At 44.3% G+C, this 21,805-nt stretch overlaps 2 protein-coding genes across 2 annotated transcripts in view; one reads left to right on the top strand and one right to left on the bottom strand.

Moving 5' to 3' along the window:
• Nucleotides 1-43: 43 nt before the first annotated feature.
• exosc8 (exosome component 8) lies at nucleotides 44-14,732 on the top strand. The gene is made up of 11 exons (XM_038965402.1): nucleotides 44-110; nucleotides 429-465; nucleotides 986-1,049; nucleotides 1,209-1,282; nucleotides 1,377-1,422; nucleotides 1,803-1,908; nucleotides 2,724-2,769; nucleotides 4,220-4,316; nucleotides 4,892-5,012; nucleotides 9,590-9,696; nucleotides 14,517-14,732. Exons 1-11 carry the CDS (start codon nucleotides 94-96, stop codon nucleotides 14,633-14,635), a joined length of 834 nt encoding a protein of 277 aa, XP_038821330.1. The 5' UTR covers nucleotides 44-93; the 3' UTR covers nucleotides 14,636-14,732.
• The window catches only part of supt20 (SPT20 homolog, SAGA complex component), a gene marked incomplete at its 5' end in the record, with an annotated part of 34,520 nt that continues 27,243 nt past the window's right edge, over nucleotides 14,529-21,805 (bottom strand). Inside the window, 1 exon segment of the mRNA XM_038965403.1 lies at nucleotides 14,529-16,823. Within this exon segment, the coding sequence (XP_038821331.1) occupies nucleotides 16,689-16,823 (135 nt within the window).

The following is a 21,805-nucleotide window of genomic DNA, read 5'->3' as shown; positions in this document are numbered from 1 at the left end:
CTTAAATTTGGTTCCAAGGAACCGAAACGGATTTGTGGGCTTCCGTTCTGACGTCAGAACATTAGACGAACCCACGTGGTTAATAAAAACACCATGGCGGCTGGATTCAAGTAAGTGTGCATTTTACACTCGTCAAATAATCTATATAAACTGTCTGAGATGCTTACATGTCTCCGAAATGATAGACTACCCAAACTACCTAAGGAACAGTAGCTTGTTCGACACGCAGGCTAATCGTGTAATAGCTATTTAGGCTAACCAGTAACGGAATCCAACACAGATCAGAAGCTCTCTGGCGCCACAGACCATATAGGCTACTGGCACAACTAACGTTAGCTAACAAAGTTGTTTGCCATCTAACGTTAATTAGCTAGTAACTTAGAATTCAGTTATTGTAGTTTACCAATTAACTTAATCTCCGTCCCCAGAACTGCTGAGCCCTTGGAATACCACCTGAGGTTTCTGGTTAGTAGACCCGTCTTACACCACAGGGGGTTGGTGGTGCCGTAATTGGGGAGGACGGGCTCGTGGTAATGGTTGGAGTGGAATGGTATCAAACACGTGGTTTGATGCCATTCCATTCGCTCCATTCCAGCCGTTATTATGAGCCGTCCTCCCCTCAGCAGCCTCCTCTGTCTTACACATGACTTTTCACCTTTTGTAAATGTAAGACTAGTTATGTGGACTTGACACTGACTGCTAGGATGTGATTCCCTGAACAAACCATGATGGTAATGGTGAACTGTTAGAATATGATTCCCTGAACAAACCATGATGGTAATGGTGAACTGTTAGAATATGATTCCCTGAACAAACCATGATGGTAATGGTGAACTGTTAGAATATGATTCCCTGAACAAACCATGATGGTAATGGTGAACTGTTAGAATATGATTCCCTGAACAAACCATGATGGTAATGGTGAACTGTTAGAATATGATTCCCTGAACAAACCATGATGGTAATGGTGAACTGTTCTCTGCAGAAAGAGAACTGCCGTTCTGATGGAAGGGAGCTGGGTGAATTCAGAACCACGACATTGAATATAGGTGAGAACAACAGAACTGTGATCAGTTCTACCCCCCCATGTCTCTATCTCTCTCTCTCATCCTCTTCCATCTCCCCATGTCTCTCTCTCTCTCTCTCATATATATCCATCTCCCCCATGTCTCTCTCTCCGTCATATCCTCTTCCATCTCCCTCTCCAGGTTCTATATCCACAGCAGACGGCTCAGCCCTGGTGAAGATTGGAAACACCACAGTCATGTGTGGCATCAAAGGGGTGAATAGTAACCTCTCCTCAAGTAAACAACTAAAGCAGCACCTTGGTGACCCCCACACAGCCTAACTCATTCCCCGTTGTATTTTATCCACAGGAACTGGCAAACCCACCAGTGGATGCACCCAATAAAGGTTACATTGGTAAATGGAAGAGTTACCTTTCTACAAAGATATAGAGCAAAAAACATGACTAGTTAATGTTTCAACAACTTTACATTCCCTTGCTGAGTAGCGTGTGTGTGTGTGTGTATACGTCTCTGTGTGTTTGTGTATTTGTATACGTCTCTGTGTGTGTGTATATTTGTATACGTCTCTGTGTGTGTGTATATTTGTATACGTCTCTGTGTGTGTGTATATTTGTATACGTCTCTGTGTGTGTGTATATTTGTATACGTCTCTGTGTGTGTGTATATTTGTATACGTCTCTGTGTGTGTGTATATTTGTATACGTCTCTGTGTGTGTGTATATTTGTATACGTCTCTGTGTGTTTGTGTATTTGACCTGTATCTTTCTCTCTCAGTACCCAATGTAGACCTGCCGCCTCTGTGTTCGTCACGGTTCCGTCCTGGACCACCCGGGGAACAGGCTCAGGCCGCCAGCCAGTTCATCGCTGATGTCATCGAGAGGTAACTCAGTGTATATTTAAAGGTCCAGTGCAGTTAAAAACGTGATTTTCCTGTTTTATATACAGTGAGTGTACAAAATATTAAGAACACCTTCCTAATATTGAGTTGCACTCTCCCCTTCTGCCCTCAGAACAGCCTCAATTCATCGGGTCATGGACTCTACAAGGTGTCGAAAGCGTTCCACAGGGATGCTGGCCCATGTTGACTCCAATGCTTCCCACAGTTGTGTCAAGTTGGCTGGATGTCCTTTGGGTGGTGGACCATTCTTGATACACACGGGAAACTGTTGAGTGTGAAAAACCCAGCAGCGTTGCAGTTCTTGACACAAACCTGTGCCTGGCACCTACTACCATACCCCGTTCAAAGACACTTAAATATTTTGTCTTGCCCATTCACCCTCTGAATGGCACACATACACAATCCATGTCTCAATTGTCTCAAGGCTTAAAAATCCTTCTTGAACCCGTCTCCTCCTCTTCATCTACACTGACTGAAGTGGATTTATTTCTGAACAGCACTTTGAGATATCAGCTGATGTAAAAAGGGCTATATAAATAAATTTGATTTGATTTAACAAGTGGCATCAATAAGGGTTCGTCACTTTCACCTGCTCAGTCGGTCATGGAAAGAGCAGGTGTTCTTAATGTTTTGTACACTCAGTGTATATCTCCACACTATAAGGTTGGAGTCATACTGTGAAAATTACGATTGTGCCCTTTTTAGTGTAAGAGCTGTTTGACGAGCCTCAAATGGTTACTGGCATTTCAAATGTGGTATATTACGTGGCTGTTTTTAACATAATTTTTGCCTTGCAGCTCTGCCGTCATCCAGAAAGAGGACTTATGCATTGTGAAAGGAAAGGTATTTACGTTTAATAACTTCACCATGTGACACACAGAGAGGACTGTGACGCACAGAGAGGACTGTGACGCACAGAGAGGACTGTGACGCACAGAGAGGACTGTGACGCACAGAGAGGACTGTGACGCACAGAGAGGACTGTGACGCACAGAGAGGACTGTGACGCACAGAGAGGACTGTGACGCACAGAGAGGACTGTGACGCACAGAGAGGACTGTGACGCACAGAGAGGACTGTGACGCACAGAGGGGACTGTGACGCACAGAGGGGACTGTGACGCACAGAGAGGACTGTGACACACTGTTTTACTTTCACAGCTTAATACATGTAGGGTACCAGAGTTGGGGTCAATTCCATTACAATTCAGAAAGTAAACCACATTCCAAATGTTTCTCGTTGAAAAGCGTTGTAGAGAATTGGAATTTCACTGTACCGATATTGATTGGAATTTCACTGTACCGATATTGATTGGAATTTCACTGTACCGATATTGATTGGAATTTCACTGTACTGATATTGATTGGAATTTCACTGTACCGATATTGATTGGAATTTCACTGTACTGATATTGATTGGAATTTCACTGTACCGATATTGATTGGAATTTCACTGTACTGATATTGATTGGAATTTCACTGTACCGATATTGATTGGAATTTCACTGTACCGATATTGATTGGAATTTCACTGTACCGATATTGATTGGAATTTCACTGTACCGATATTGATTGGAATTTCACTGTACTGATATTGATTGGAATTTCACTGTACCGATATTGATTGGAATTTCACTGTACTGATATTGATTGGAATTTCACTGTACTGATATTGATTGGAATTTCACTGTACTGATATTGATTGGAATTTCACTGTACCGATATTGATTGGAATTTCACTGTACCGATATTGATTGGAATTTCACTGTACCGATATTGATTGGAATTTCACTGTACCGATATTGATTGGAATTTCACTGTACCGATATTGATTGGAATTTCACTGTACCGATATTGATTGGAATTTCACTGTACCGATATTGATTGGAATTTCACTGTACCGATATTGATTGGAATTTCACTGTACTGATATTGATTGGAATTTCACTGTACTGATATTGATTGGAATTTCACTGTACTGATATTGATTGGAATTTCACTGTACTGATATTGATTGGAATTTCACTGTACTGATATTGATTGGAATTTCACTGTACTGATATTGATTGGAATTTCACTGTACTGATATTGATTGGAATTGAACTTGACCTCAACCACCTCAGATTGCCTGTTACTGATTCTAGTTCTCAGCTGTGATTCTGATACTTGGTTCTGCTGCTCCCTAGCTGTGTTGGGTCCTGTACTGTGTGTTTGTGTTCCCTAGCTGTGTTGGGTCCTGTACTGTGACATTGTGAAGGGAGTCTGACTAGGTTCTGTGTGTTTGTGTTCCCTAGCTGTGTTGGGTCCTGTACTGTGACATCATGTGTCTGGACTACGATGGCAACTTGTTGGAGGCCTGTCTCATCGCCCTGCTGGCTGCTCTTAAGAACGGTGAGACCTGGGGTCTATTCATTAGTCAGATTGCGTTGCAAAAACATTTTTCAACAGAGAACGTTTTGCAACGAACACAAAACAAGCATTTCCTTAGAGTTTGCAACAGACGAAACGTTTTGTGACGTAATCCGACCTAATGAATACACCCCTGCTGATGTTTTCACCGGGCTGTTTGTCGTAGTGTACATGACTGTGGCTCAGGATTTCTGGTGGTGACCCAGTGTCAGAGGAGGAATTTCCTCTTGGTCTGGCAATCAAGATGCTGGTTTCTCCCTCCGTGGGTGACCTGGGTTCAGATCCTGCCTGTGACACTGTGTCACTTCCTGTCTGAGAGTTAAAAAAAATAAAAAAATGTGAGGGATGTGATTGGCTCAGCAGTAAAAGGTCCATTTAACAGTAACTGGCTACTGTTGTAATCGGATCGTATTGACCTCATGGCTGTATATCATTGTCTTAGTATGACCTTAGGAAAAGTAGGAATTCCTGATTTTGATTTGGAACAAAATATTTTATTTTTGAAAACGCCTGACGTTTTTGCTATAATATATAATGCCCTTGTTGCCTGGTTACAGCGCGTCTCCCAGAGGTGACAGTCAACAAAGAGACAGAGGCTCCTGAGGTGAACCTGGAGAAAAGGACGAGTCTGAACATCCACAAACACCCCGTCGGGGCCTCTTTCATTGTGTTTGACGAGTAAGTGTCTTTCATTCACCATCACTCAGGACCATTTCCTGTTTTTATTTCACACCCAGAGAGGAGATTTTAAGCTTCATTTTAAACTATGTGAATTATAATTCTTTACTATGGACTCATTGTGATGTGAGTTATCATAGATGTGTATTATATCAGTGGTCACCAACATATTCTGAGCCAAGATCACTTTCACAGTCCAAAAACAAGCCGAGATCTGCCGCTCCAATTTTTAGTTTTCTTAAAAAAGACGACGTTAACCGAATAAAAATGAGGTTTGTGCAGTAGGCCTGATACATTATCACACTATATGCCTGGCCTGATACATTATCACACTATATGCCTGGCCTGATACATTATCACACTATATGCCTGGCCTGATACATTATCACACTATATGCCTGGCCTGATACATTATCACACTATATGCCTGGCCTGATACATTATCACACTATATGCCTGGTCTGATACATTATCACACTATATGCCCGGCCTGATACATTATCACACTATATGCCCGGCCTGATACATTATCACACTATATGCCCGGCCTGATACATTATCACACTATATGCCCGGTCTGATACATTATCACACTATATGCCCGGCCTGATACATTATCACACTATATGCCCGGCCTGATACATTATCACACTATATGCCCGGCCTGATACATTATCACACTATATGCCCGGCCTGATACATTATCACACTATATGCCCGGCCTGATACATTATCACACTATATGCCCGGCCTGATACATTATCACACTATATGCCCGGCCTGATACATTATCACACTATATGCCCGGCCTGATACATTATCACACTATATGCCCGGCCTGATACATTATCACACTATATGCCCGGCCTGATACATTATCACACTATATGCCCGGCCTGATACATTATCACACTATATGCCCGGCCTGATACATTATCACACTATATGCCCGGCCTGATACATTATCACAGCATATGCCCGGCCTGATAGATTATCACAGCATATGCCCGCCCTGATACATTATCACACTATATGCCCGGCCTGATACATTATCACACTATATGCCCGGCCTGATACATTATCACACTATATGCCCGGCCTGATACATTATCACAGCATATGCCCGGCCTGATACATTATCACACTATATGCCCGGCCTGATACATTATCACACTATATGCCCGGCCTGATACATTATCACAGCATATGCCCGGCCTGATACTTTATCACACTATATGCCCGGCCTGATACTTTATCACACTATATGCCCGGCCTGATACATTATCACACTATATGCCCGGCCTGATACATTATCACACTATATGCCCGGCCTGATGCATTATCACACTATATGCCCGGCCTGATGCATTATCACACTATATGCCCGGCCTGATGCATTATCACACTATATGCCCGGCCTGATGCAGTATCACACTATATGCCCGGCCTGATGCAGTATCACACTATATGCCCGGCCTGATGCAGTATCACACTATATGCCCGGCCTGATGCAGTATCACACTATATGCCCGGCCTGATGCAGTATCACACTATATGCCCGGCCTGATGCAGTATCACACTATATGCCCGGCCTGATGCAGTATCACACTATATGCCCGGCCTGATGCAGTATCACACTATATGCCCGGCCTGATGCAGTATCACACTATATGCCCGGCCTGATGCAGTATCACACTATATGCCCGGCCTGATGCAGTATCACACTATATGCCCGGCCTGATGCATTATCACACTATATGCCCGGCCTGATACATTATCACACTATATGCCTGGCCTGATACATTATCACACTATATGCCTGGCCTGATACATTATCACACTATATGCCTGGCCTGATGCATTATCACACTATATGCCTGGCCTGATGCATTATCACAGCATATTGACTATATGCCTGGTCTGATGCATTATCACACTATATGCCTGGCCTGATGCATTATCACAGCATATTGGCTATATGCCTGGTCTGATACATTATCACACTATATGCCTGGCCTGATACATTATCACAGCATATTGTCTATATGCCTGGTCTGATACATTATCACAGCATATTGGCTATATGCCTGGTCTGATACATTATCACAGCATATTGGCTATATGCCTGGTCTGATACATTATCACAGCATATTGGCTATATGCCTGGCCTGATACATTATCACAGCATATTGGCTATATGCCTGGCCTGATACATTATCACAGCATATTGACTATATGCCTGGCCTGATACATTATCACAGCATATTGACTATATGCCTGGCCTGATACATTATCACAGCATATTGACTATATGCCTGGCCTGATACATTATCACAGCATATTGACTATATGCCTGGTCTGATACATTATCACAGCATATTGACTATATGCCTGGTCTGATACATTATCACACTATATGCCTGGCCTGATGCATTATCACAGCATATTGACTATATGCCTGGTCTGATGCATTATCACAGCATATTGACTATATGCCTGGCCTGATGCATTATCACACTATATGCCTGGTCTGATACATTATCACAGCATATTGGCTATATGCCTGGTCTGATACATTATCACAGCATATTGGCTATATGCCTGGTCTGATACATTATCACAGCATATTGACTATATGCCTGGTCTGATACATTATCACAGCATATTGACTATATGCCTGGTCTGATACATTATCACACTATATGCCTGGCCTGATACATTATCACACTATATGCCCGGCCTGATACATTATCACACTATATGCCCGGCCTGATACATTATCACACTATATGCCCGGCCTGATACATTATCACACTATATGCCCGGCCTGATACATTATCACACTATATGCCCGGCCTGATACATTATCACACTATATGCCTGGCCTGATGCATTATCACACTATATGCCTGGCCTGATGCATTATCACAGCATATTGGCTATATGCCTGGTCTGATACATTATCACAGCATATTGACTATATGCCTGGCCTGATGCATTATCACACTATATGCCTGACCTGATACATTATCACACTATATGCCTGGTCTGATACATTATCACAGCATATTGACTATATGCCTGGTCTGATACATTATCACAGCATATTGACTATATGCCTGGCCTGATACATTATCACACTATGCCTGGCCTGATACATTATCACACTATATGCCTGGCCTGATACATTATCACACTATATGCCTGGTCTGATACATTATCACAGCATATTGGCTATATGCCTGGTCTGATGCATTATCACAGCATATTGACTATATGCCTGGCCTGATGCATTATCACAGCATATTGACTATATGCCTGGCCTGATACATTATCACAACATATTGACTATATGCCCGGCCTGATACATTATCACAGCATATTGGCTATATGTCTGACAGCATTGTTCTAATCAGACCATATTCTATTTCCAAACTGGAGCTTTGATAACAAACTAGATCAGAAGGTGTAGTGCTTGCGAGTCACAGACGAGCATAAATATAAATATTTTTCAAATAATTCGCTTTTTTTATTTTACTGGACTGATAGTACCTGCATCAGATGATCATGGTGCTTTCAAGACAACTTGGAAAACAACAAGGTCAAACCGTACGTCAGTGATCTTCAGGTCGGAGAGTCGGAGATCTGTAAAGATGCCACATTTTTACGACTGAGTTGGATCACCGTTCAAAACGATTTTCCCCAGTTGGATCTCGTTTCTTTTTTTTTTTCTCCTGAGTTCCCAGGTGTCTTGAACATGGCATTAGTCTCAGTGGAGGAGGAGAGCAGCAAGAGGGTCTGTCTCTCACGGTACCTGCCTTCTCGCTCCTTCCTTTCCTCTGGTGAGACTGACCAGAGAGAGGGGACACGGTCTTCCACCTGATGGCGAAACTCAAGTCACACCGCATCTACCTCAGGCACAAATTCATGTTGTTCCTATGACCAAATAAAGTGAAATATTCCTAACGGGGCTTCTTCTTCCTCGATATTAAAATAAACACGACGATGCTAATTATAACAAAACCACAGGGCTTCTGAATCAAGTGTAGCTACGGACAACGGGGCTTCTGAATCAAGTGTAGCTACGGACAACGGGGCAACACAAAGACAAAAAAAAGAGCTCGTCTTTATCGTTGGCTTTTCTGCAGAAATGTTTGGTGATTGACTAGTAATGCCTTGGAAGATCGACCAGGTGATTTCGATCGACTGGTTGGTGACCACTGTTATTTATATATATATATATATATATATATATATATACTGCCCTGTGTAGGGTGCCGTCTTCGGATGGAACATTAAACGGGTGTCCTGACTCTCTGTGGTCATTAAAGATCACATGGCACGTATTGTAAGAGTAGGGGTGTTAACCCCGGTGTCCTGACTATATTCCCAATCTGGCCCTCATACCATCACGGTCACCTAATAATCCCCAGTTTACAATTGGCTCATTCATCCCCCCTCTCCCCTGTAACTATTCCCCAGGTCATTGCTGTAAATGAGAATGTGTTCTCGGTCAATTTTCCTGGTAAAATAATGGCTAAATATATGGTTGTAACAGTGGTGTTTGTCCTGTGTAGCTCTATAATGATTGTCGATCCCACCGCTGAGGAAGAGAGCCTGTCTACAGCCACAATCACAGTGGTAACAGACGAGGAAGAGCGACTCTGCGCCCTCCACAAGCCAGGTCAGAGAATCAGACTGTCTAGTCCCCTAACCACAACTATAGACACTGTCTGGTCTCCTAACCACTCCTATAGACACTGTCTGGTCTCCTAACCACTCCTATAGACACTGTCTGGTCTCCTAACCACTCCTATAGACACTGTCTGGTCTCCTAACCACTCCTATAGACACTGTCTGGTCTCCTAACCACTCCTATAGACACTGTCTGGTCTCCTAACCACTCCTATAGACACTGTCTGGTCCCCTAACCACTCCTATAGACACTGCCTGGTCCCCTAACCACTCCTATAGACACTGTCTGGTCCCCTAACCACTCCTATAGACACTGTCTGGTCCCCTAACCACTCCTATAGACACTGTCTGGTCCCCTAACCACTCCTATAGACACTGTCTGGTCCCCTAACCACTCCTATAGACACTGTCTGGTCCCCTAACCACTCCTATAGACACTGTCTGGTCCCCTAACCACTCCTATAGACACTGTCTGGTCCCCTAACCACTCCTATAGACACTGTCTGGTCTCCTAACCACTCCTATAGACACTGTCTGGTCTCCTAACCACTCCTATAGACACTGTCTGGTCTCCTAACCACTCCTATAGACACTGTCTGGTCTCCTAACCACTCCTATAGACACTGTCTGGTCTCCTACCCACACCTATAGACACTGTCTGGTCCGCTAACCACTCCTATAGACACTGCCCAAACTAACCCGCCTGTCAATCTCTAGCTCCTTCCCTAGTCATCACTGCTCAGTACTGAATCCGCCACTACATGGCCACCACCCAGACCCAAATCATCTGATGTCGTCCCCACAGTGACCGTATGTACATACCCCAACCAGAAGCCATGGATTACAAGCAACATCCGCACTGAGCTAAAGGCTAGAGCCGCCGCTTTCAAGGAGAGGGTTAACTAATCCCGATGCTCATTAAAAATCCAGCCCTCGGACGAACAGGTAAAGTGTCAATACAGGACTAAGATTGAATCCTACTACACCGGCTCTGACACTCGTCGGATGTGGCAGGGCTTGCAGACTATTACAGATTTCAAAGGGAAAACCAGCTCCGAGCTGCCCAGGGACGCAAGCCTACCAGACGAGCTAAATGTCCTCTATGCTCGCTTCGAGGAAAGCAACACAGAAACAAGCATGAGTGCACCAGCTGTTCCGGACGACTGTATGATCACGCTCTCCGTAGCCAATGTGAGTAAGACCTTTAAACAGGTCAACATTCACAGACCGATTACCAGGACGTGTACTCGGGGCATGCGTGACCAACTGGCAAGTGTCTAAACTGACATTTTCAACCTCTCCCTGACTGAGTCTGTAATACCTCAGTCCCTGTGCCCAAGAACACCAAGGTATCCTGCCTAAATGGGAAGGGGGGATACCTAGTCAGTTGTCCCAACTGAATGTATTCAACTGAAATGTGTCTTCCGCATTTAATCCAACCCCTCTGAATCAGAGAGGTGTGGGGGGGCTGCCATAATCGACATCCACATCTTCAGTGCCCGGGGAACAGTGGGTTAACTGCCTTGTTCAGAGGCAGGAGGACAGATTTGTACCATGTCAGCTCGGGGATTTGATCCAGCAACTTTTCGGTTACTGGCCCAATGCTCTAACCAAATGACTACCGACCCGTAGCACTCACATTTGTAGCCATGACATTTTTTGAAAGGCTGGTAATGGCTCACAACACCATCATCCCAGAAACCCTAGACCCACTACAATTCGAATACAGCCCCTACACATCCACAGATAACGCAATCTCTATTGCAATCCACACTGCCCTTTCCCACCTGGTCAAAATAAACACCTATGTGAGAATGCTGTTCATTGACTACAGCTCAGCGTTCAACATCATAGTGCCCTCAAAGCTCATCACTAAGCTAAGGACCCTGGGACTAAACACCTCCCTCTGCAGTTGGATGCTGGGCGTCCTGACGGGCCATCCCCAGGTGGTAAGGGTAGGTAATCCTCAACACGGGGGCCCCTCAGGGGTGTGTGCTTAGTCCCCTCCTGTACTCCCTGTTCACCCACGACTGCGTGGCCAAGCACACTGCAACATCAAGTTTGCCGATGACACAATGGTGGTAGGGCTGATCACCGACACCGACGAGACAGCCTATAGGGAGGAGGCCAGAGACCTGGCCGTGTGGTGCCAGGACAACAACCTCTCCCTCATTGTGATCAAGACAAAGGAGATGATTGTGGACTACAGGAAAAGACGGGCCGAACAGGCCCCATTTAATATCGACGGGGCTGCAGTGGAGCAGGTTGAGAGCTTCAAGTTCCTTGGTGTCCACATCACCAACAAACACACCAAGACAGTCATGAAGAGGGCACTACAACACCTATTCTCCCTCAGGAGACTGAAAATATTTGCCATGGGTCCCCAGATCCTCAAAAAGTTCTACACCTACACCATCGAGAGCATCCTGACTAGTTGCATCACCGCCTGGTATGGCAATTGCTCTGCATCTGACTCTAAGGCGTTAGAGGGTAATGCGTACAGCCCAGTAAATCACTGGGGTCAAGCTTTCTGCCATCCAAGATCTCTATACCAGGCGGTGTCAGAGGAAGGCCCTAAAAATTGTCAAAGATTCCAGCCACCCAAGTCAGAGTATTCTCTCTGCTACTGCACGGCAAGCGGTACCGGAGAGCCAAAAGGCTCCTTAACAGCTTCTACCCCCAAGTCATTAGACTGCAGAACAGCTTCTACCCCCAAGTCATTAGACTGCTGAACAGCTTCTACCCCCAAGCCATCAGACTGCTGAACAGCTTCTACCCCCAAGCCATCAGACTGCTGAACAGCTTCTACCCCCAAGCCATTAGACTGCAGAACAGCTTCTACCCCCAAGCCATCAGACTGCTGAACAGCTTCTACCCCCAAGCCATCAGACTGCTGAACAGCTTCTACCCCCAAGCCATTAGACTGCTGAACAGCTTCTACCCCCAAGCCATTAGACTGCTGAACAGCTTCTACCCCCAAGCCATCAGACTGCAGAACAGCTTCTACCCCCAAGCCATCAGACTGCAGAACAGCTTCTACCCCCAAGCCATCAGACTGCAGAACAGCTTCTACCCCCAAGCCATTAGACTGCTGAACAGTTAATTAAATGGCAACCCAGACTATTTTCATTAACCCCCCGTTTTCTTTTTTTTCCGTTCCTGCTACCATCTATGCATAGTCACTTTAATAACCCTACCTACATGTACATATTACCTCGACTAACTGGTACCCCCTTTTATATAGCTTCGCTACTGTTATTTAGTTATATTGTAAGTAAGCATTTAACGGTAAGGTCTACACCTGTTGTATTCGGCGAATAACATTTGAAATATTTCTTGTTAACCCCTCCCTAGTCTTCACTGCCCAGAACCAAATCCACCCTTCTCAACCCAGTCCCAAAACAAGCCTAAACCCCTTCCCCCAATATACAGTGCATTCAGACCACTTTTTCACATTTTTGTGTTTATAGCCTGATTTTTACATTTTTTATTGATTAAATTAAGATTGTCACTGTCCTAGACACAATACCCCATAATGTCAAAGTGGAATTATCTATTTAGAAATGTTTACAAATTAAAAGCTGAAATGTCTTGAGTCAATAAGTATTCAACCCTAAAGAAATTCAGGAGTTAAAATGTGCTTAATAAGTGCAATAATAGTGTTTGTGATTTGACTACGTCATCTCTGTACCCCACATATACAATTACAGTATATGTAAGGTCCCTCTGTCGAGCAGTGAATTTCAAACACAAAGACCAGGGAGGTTTTTCCAATGCCTCGCAAAGAAGGTCACCTATTGGTAGATGGGTAAAAAAAAAAAAAAAGCAGACATTGAATATCCCTTTGAGCATGGTGAAGTTATTAATTACACTTTGGATGGTGTATCAATACACCCAGTCACTACAATGATACAGGTGTCCTTCCTAACTCAGTTGCCGGAGAGGGATTTCACCAATGGTGATTTAAAAAAGTTAGTTTTCTCCTATCACAGCCATTAAACTGAGGAAGAATAAAATTACAAACATGCATCCTTGTTCGCAACAAGGCACTAAAGTAAAACGGCAAAAAATGTGGCAATACTAACCATTATGTTTGGGGCAAGCCAACACATCACTGAGTACCACTTCATATCTTCAAGCATGTTGGTGGCTGCATCATGTTATGGGTATGCTTGTCATTTACAAGGACTAGGGAGTTTTTTTAGGATAAAAATAAACGGAATAGAGCTAAGCACAGGCACAATCCTAGAGGAAAACCTGGTTGTCTGCTTGCCAACAGACCCTGGGAGAGAGATTCACCTTTCAGCAGGACAATAACCTAAAACACAAGACCAAATATAAACTGGAGTTGCTTACTAAGACATTGAGTGGCCCAGTTAGTTTTGAATTAAAATCAGCTTAAATTAATTTCAAGACTTAAATGGCTGTCTAGTAATGACAAACAACCAACTTGACAGAGCTTGAAAATTAATATTGTACAATCCAGGTGTGCAAAGCTCTTGGACTTACCCAGAAAGACTCACAGCTGTAATCACTGCCACAGGTGATTTTATTGACTCACGGGTGTGAATAGAATATAGATTTCTGTATTTCATTTTCAAATTTGCAAAAATGTCTAAACATGTTTTCACTTTATCATTATGGGATATTGTGTGTAGCTGTGTGAGGAAAGAAATGACTTCAGGCTGTAACAACAATGTGGAATAAGTCAAAAGGTGTGAATACTTTCCGATCTCTTAAAAGAACTCAAGTTCACAGGTCAGCTGTTGTCTGAACACTCTCCTCTGTTGTTGCTGTCCTCTTCTCCAGGTGGTACATCATTATCAGGTGAGAAGCTTCAGGATTGTATCAGCAGAGCCACGACGAGACACAGGGAGGTCCGCAAACTCATCGACAAAGTCATACAGAGTGCCAAGACACCGAAATAAACACACACACACATTTATGTTTCTCTAAAAGTTGTATTTTCCTGTCAATATATATTTTCTTTATCACAATAAACTGCTGATAAAGACCATTTTAAAACATTCTGCCTCAGTATCCCAGAAATGTCTCACAAATATACACTTGTTCTTGACTGCCCAGCCGTCCCCACTAGTACAAGAAAATGCCATATGAAAAACGCACTCAGCAATTGCATGCTGGGAAAACAAGTTCTCTGTTGTGTTCGGCATCAAGATCATCTTCCCGCAGAGAGAGCTATTCTGTCACTGTAAATGGCACTCTATTTCCTACAGTGCACTAGTTTTGACCAGAGCCTGATCAACAGTAGTACACTATGAAGGGAATAGTGTACCATTTTCAGATGCACCCAAAGCCATGCAGAATCGGGCACGGTCGTTCACGAGGAGTCTTCTGAGTTGTGCTGTGCAGTCAGTGTCCGTCCACGAGTTAGGCTGTTTGAGCCACCATAGGGAGGACATAACCGACCATAGGGAGGACACAGTGGCATGATACGGGGACATAACCGGACAGCAGTCGGGTAGGAAAACACCTCCCACTAACAAAAGAACACATCTTCATTTTCTAAACACATTTCAAAAATAGGTTATTTTAAAACGGTAGGTTCTGTTTCTAAAAAACAGTTCTATGGTCGTCGGGACAACCTGGTTGAGGCTCACACGCCCGGCCATACCAACCAAAATCATTATTGGTGACACCCAGTGTCATAACCTCTCAATATGGTCATAACACTGTCATGACCCATATATTTACACCTGTTGTTGCATTATTGTATGGCCGGCTATGACCCCTGCATAAGTGTCAAAACCCACACTAATTCAAATCAGTTTTTTCCCCTAGGCCAAGTTTACTTAAAAAAATTTAGTTTGTTTCTTAAATCCTTTGTTGTAATGAATTCTTTATGTTTTTTGTTCCATCATATTTTTTTCAAAAACTTTTAGAAAATACACTTTATGACGTCATAATCAGATAGTCCAATCACGTACATGTCCTTATGTCAGTCACAAAGAGGGTGTCTTGTCCTGCTCCTGCAGTCATCAACAACAGAGCATTGGACTAGGTGCACGTCTGACATCAATGTGTACGCAATTACAATTCATATTTAATATGGTGAATTTCAGAAAATGTTATATAAATGTACTGTTCACACGTAGGTTAAAGGATTGCAATGGAATGTTTTGCCTTGTGTGGTAGGTTGACACTTATGTAGGTGTCATAAACAGCCATATAACACAATATATATGTCACAACAGGTCTAAATATATGTCATGACAGTGTTATGACATGGTTATGACCGTGACATAACGTGTTATGATGCTGGGTGAAAAAGTGTTATCCGTTATTACATCATACATTTCATCTTCTCTCAGCTACAAAATAACAAGTATTTTTGCCTGTAGTCTCCACAGTGAGGGAGACATGGGGGCAAGAGTCTCCACAGTGAGGGAGTTGGGCAAGAGTCTCCACAGTAAGGGAGTTGGGAGGCAAGAGTCCACAGTGAGGGAGTTGGGGGCAAGAGAGTCCACAGTGAGGGAGTTGGGAGGCAAGAGTCTCCACAGTGAGGGAGTTGGGGGGGCAAGAGAGTCTCCACAGTGAGGGAGTTGGGAGGCAAGAGAGTCTCCACAGTGAGGGAGTTGGGGGCAAGAGAGTCTCCACAGTGAGGGAGTTGGGGGGCAAGAGAGTCTCCACAGTGAGGGAGTTGGGGGGCAAGAGAGTCTCCACAGTGAGGGAGTTGGGAGGCAAGAGAGTCTCCACAGTGAGGGAGTTGGGAGGCAAGAGAGTCTCCACAGTGAGGGAGTTGGGGGGCAAGAGAGTCTCCACAGTGAGGGAGTTGGGGGGCAAGAGAGTCTCCACAGTGAGGGAGGAAAGAGTGCAGTTTGGATCATTCATGTCTTCATGAAGGGGGGGGTTGGTTTTCTCTCCATGATTTGGGGAGGTGCCATGGCATTGCTCACCAGATGGCTGGGGGTCATTTTATGTGTGTGTGTGAGTGTGTGTAGGGGGTCGTCATCGTCATGATTAGGGGTGGGGCTGCGGTGTGCTCTTCTTCCTCTTACTTCTTGGTTGGCTGGCGGTATGTAGCCGTGGCGACGCCCCCGGAGGCCCCGCCCCCCTCATAGCCATTTGCTGCTGCATTTGGTGCAAGAATTGCAACTGATGGAGAGATAGAGAGGGATGGAGAGATAGAGAGGGAGGGAGAGAGAGGGAGGGAGAGAGATAACAGGTCAGTTCAACAGCATGCACTCTGGGTAACCCTTTACCTGGACCTTTTGTCATAACAGCAGACTGGCACCCAGATTAGCATCACGTGAAGCTATAACAGTATCAGATTAGCATCGCGTGAAGCTATAACAGTATCAGATTAGCATCGCGTGAAGCTATAACAGTATCAGATTAGCATCGCGTGAAGCTATAACAGTATCAGATTAGCATCGCGTGAAGCTATAACAGTATCAGATTAGCATCACGTGAAGCTATAACAGTATCAGATTAGCATCACGTGAAGCCATAACAGTATCAGATTAGCATCACGTGAAGAAGCTATAACAGTATCAGATTAGCATCACGTGAAGAAGCTATAACAGTATCAGATTAGCATCATGTGAAGCTATAACAGTATCAGATTAGCATCACGTGAAGAAGCTATAACAGTATCAGATTAGCATCACGTGAAGAAGCTATAACAGTATCAGATTAGCATCACGTGAAGAAGCTATAACAGTATCAGATTAGCATCACATGAAGCTATAACAGTATCAGATTAGCATCACGTGAAGCTATAACAGTATCAGATTAGCATCATGTGAAGCTATAACAGTATCAGTGAAATAATCTAGCAGTCGACACATTTAGTTGATTATTAAGAAAATGTAGCTAGGCTAATGGGAGGAAATCATTCTTGGTTTGTATAAACAGAGCTTTCCTATACAGGAAAATCAATAGAGTAAGGAATATACTTCACTTCATGATTAAACAGGCTCTGGTGCTAATGGGAGGCCCAGGGAACATGTTCACCCATCCTCTCAGTTTAACAACATACTATAGCATATACCAGTGTCGTAGTCAGACAGACAGGATGCTCTGTGTTAGTACAGCTGAGATGAAGCTTGGAGGGAAGGGAGGGAGTGTGGAGAGGTGAAGGGAGGGAGGGTGGAGAGGTGAAGGGAGGGAGGGTGGAGAGGTGAAGGGAGGGAGGGTGGAGGGGTGAAGGGAGGGAGGGGTGAAGGGAGGGAGGGGTGAAGGGAGGGAGGGGTGAAGGGAGGGGGGGTGAAGGGAGGGGGGGTGAAGGGAGGGAGGGTGGAGAGGTGAAGGAAGGGTGGAGAGGTGAAGGAAGGGAGGGTGGAGAGGTGAAGGGAGGGAGTGTGGAGGAGTGAAGGGAGGGAGTGTGGAGGGGTGAAGGGAGGGAGTGTGGAGGGGTGAAGGGAGGGAGTGTGGAGGGGTGAAGGGAGGGAGTGTGGAGGGGTGAAGGGAGGGAGTGTGGAGGGGAGAAGATAGAGGAGTAGAGAGACAGGGAGGAATGGTTAGGAGATGGGGGAGAGGTGAAATGGGCTCAACACAGGAGGGAGAGGGGGTAAGGACAGGTTGTTAGGAGACGGGGGAGAGGTGAAATGGGCTCAACACAGGAGGGAGAGGGGGTAAGGACAGGTTGTGAGGAGACGGGGGAGAGGTGAAATGGGCTCAACACAGGAGGGAGAGGGGGTAAGGACAGGTTGTGAGGAGACGGGGGAGAGGTGAAATGGGCTCAACACAGGAGGGAGAGGGGGTAAGGACAGGTTGTGAGGAGACAGGGGAGAGGTGAAATGGGCTCAACACAGGAGGGAGAGGGGGTAAGGACAGGTTGTTAGGAGATGGGGGAGAGGTGAAATAGGCTCAACACAGGAGGGAGAGGGGGTAAGGGCAGGTTGTTAGGAGTGTAGCAGGGGGTGGCACAGTCAAGCAGCACCAGTGACACAGACAGAAAAGAAGTGAGCCTCTCTTTGGGCCAAGATGACCCGGAAGCAGAAAGATCTTCATTAACTGTGACCCCGGCAACAACAGACAACCCATGCTAAGCAACCAGCAGAGTTTGTAAAGTAAGTCAGCAACTTCAATTTGAATGGTACTTTTCTTTTCCAACAAGACTAACTTAGTTAAATGGGGTGAGAATAGATACAATTAATTTTATTTATTTTTAAACTCATGCTTTGTGTGTTAACTTCTAATGAAATACCTGTCCTCGAATACATTTTTTTGTTGACTTCAAAAAGTATCAAATTTCTATGAAATTTATCGGACAAAAAAACAAGATTTAAATATCTGTTAATTAATGCTTTACGTGGAAGCAATACATTGTTAATCAAAGCAGTAAAACCAAACCTCATATCTACAGAAATAAACTAAACCGGATGACAGGGCTCAGAATGAGAAGGGAATGGACCTGTCAGTTAAGAACAAATTGTTATTTACAATTACGGCCTAGGAACAGTGGGTTAACTGCCTTGTTCAGGGGCAGAACGACAGATTTTGACCTTGTCAGCTCGGGGATTCGATCCAGCAACCTTTCGGTTACTAGTCCAACACTCTAACCACTAGGCTACCATACACTGCGTTGTATGCATCTTGAGTAAATCTGTGCTAAAAAAACAAAAATTTCCGCCTTTTCCGTTAAAACAACTAGAGCCTGTACGCACGTTATAAAACAACTTCTAACTGGGGTATTTCAAACTGTCCTTTTGTGAGGCGCAGCCGGAAACTAGTTCTGTATGACGACGAGAGATGGGGTCGATAAACCAGGAGGATCCTCCATTATCATTTAAAATCTCCAGTTTGGGAACATTTTGGCTTCCCAGTAGATTACAACGGCGATGTACAGAGAGCTGTGGGATAAAACGTCAACGAGAATAGCCTATGCAGCTGCCAACACCTCAAATATGTTGACACGCCTCCTTTATGAGAGTCACAAGTGCGCATCTGGCACGGTCTGTGCTATCCGGCATCCTTGGGACATCCATACCCTAAACCCTATATCCTTAACCCCTACCGTTACCTAACCTTAAAACTCTTTACAATTTGACATTGTAACTTCAATGTGGTAGGGACGTCCCAAAGATCCCGGATAGCACGGACCCACCAGGCACCGAAGGAGGCGGGGTCATGCTGCGTTCGCAACCAAGTGGGAATTTACCACATACGACTTGGAAAAACACACTTGAACGACCCTACAACTGGTAATTACTAGTGGGAAACGCGTCTATCATCGTGAGCACCCACTTCTCCCACATGGTGACCTCTGACGTCAACTACTAAGGAAATGGCCTCTATAACAGCATTTTCGCCAGTTAAATGCAACAAAACAGTATTTATAAAAAGCAATCTATTAATGCATTTTATAAACTCTAAAATTGATTTACAAGCATGATATCTGTACTTTTAGTTTATTGTTGGCGCAGCTTGTTGGCAATTAGCCAATCTGCGTTTCTCGTCGAGTTCAAATCACATGAAAGTCACGAGTTCAAATCACATGAAAGCATCCAACTGGTATTTACGACTTCGCAACTAGTAAATTCCCACCTCCCACATGGTTATAAACACAGCATGGAAACTTGAGAGGCCCAACAGACAATGCAAGCAACATTGTGAATTGCATTGAAATTTTCCTGTTGTGACCCCAAAAACTGAAATGCGTACCGAACCGTGGGTTTGGTGAACCGTCCCACCCCTAGTAGATACACTATATATACAAAAGTATGTGGACACCCCTTCAAATTAGTGGATTCAGATATTTCCGCCACACCCGTTGCTGACAGGTGTAAAACAATCAAACACACAGCCATGCAATCTCCATAGACAAACATTGGCAGTTGAATGGCCTTACTGAAGAGCTCGGAGACTTTCAACGTGGCCCCCGTCATAGGATGCCACCTTTCCAACAAGTCAGTTCATCAAATTTCTGACCTGCTAGAGCTGCCCAGGTTAACTGTAAGTGCTGTTATTGTGAAAACGTCTAGGAGCAACAACGGCTCAGCCGCTAATTGGCATGCCACACAAGCTCACAGAACGGGAGCACTGAAGGGCGTAGCACGTAAAAATAATCCGTCCTCGGTTGCAACCCTCACTACTGAGTTCCAAACTGCCTCAGAAGCAACGTCAGCACAAGAACTGTTCGTTGGGAGCTTCATGAAATGGGTTTCCATGGCCGAGCAGCCACATTATAGACGGTTTTAGAGTACCAGACGCGCGCGGCAAATTTGTCCCCCCCCCCGCGCTGTTCGTGAGTCTATAGTCTGCCTCTATAGTTAATACCGGACACTAATTCATTCTTCACTATAGAAGCATTGCCTCTATAGCTAATACCGGACACTCATTCATTCTTCATCGCGTAGTCTTCTAAACTCCTGTCTCCATTTAATGCCAAGATGTTTATATTTATTTTTGATTATACTTTTGTAATGCTTGTGTGTGATGTGGATCATAATTACAGTTACAGTCTATCAGGTTGTGTGATCCTCGTAGTGATACGTGGAAAATACAACTAACGGGACACAGAGTAAAATGTATATCACACTCGCACAAATGCGACCAGTTATTTTTCGTATTTGCATTTAATTTGTTTCACTAGCAAATGCGAGTGAACTGCTGGCACTGAGCCCACTGAATGTCCATTTTATGTTCGCTAACGTTAGCTTGAAACAATTAGTGTTTACCTTTCCACAACACACGGAATCGAAAAGGGATTTGTCCATGTGTTGACGTACAGCTGACAGTCGGCAAACTCAGCATCACAACAAACAGGAGGGGCAGACACGGGGTAGCTACGTCCAATAATGATGTGTTAATCTCCATGTCCGTTGACTTTGTACATGTCTGTGTGTTGCAGCTCGAAAAATCGGGATGTTAGATTTACTCAGTGGATTTATTTTGTATTAAAATGTAAAAAATAAATAAATCAGGCCCTATTCATTTCTGTGTACTTTTAAAACCTTTTAGGGATAGGGGGCAGCATTTTCACTTTGGATGAATAGCGTGCCCAAAGTGAACTGCCTCCTACTCTGTCCCAGATGCTAATATATGCATATTATTATTACTATTGGATAGAAAACACTCTGAAGTTTCTAAAACTGTTTGAATGATGTCTGTGAGTATAACAGAACTCATAT

Source organism: Salvelinus namaycush, chromosome 26 (genome assembly GCF_016432855.1).
Source record: "Salvelinus namaycush isolate Seneca chromosome 26, SaNama_1.0, whole genome shotgun sequence".
Lineage (NCBI taxonomy): Eukaryota > Metazoa > Chordata > Actinopteri > Salmoniformes > Salmonidae > Salvelinus > Salvelinus namaycush.
This window is presented reverse-complemented; position numbering and strand designations above follow the sequence as displayed.

Bases quoted from the DNA above. Each gene is read 5' to 3' on its own strand.
- exosc8 (XM_038965402.1), top strand. The intron at 466-985 runs GTTAGTAGACCC...TGTTCTCTGCAG, and splicing joins AATACCACCTGAGGTTTCTG to AAAGAGAACTGCCGTTCTGA. The intron at 9,697-14,516 runs GTCAGAGAATCA...CCTCTTCTCCAG, and splicing joins CTGCGCCCTCCACAAGCCAG to GTGGTACATCATTATCAGGT.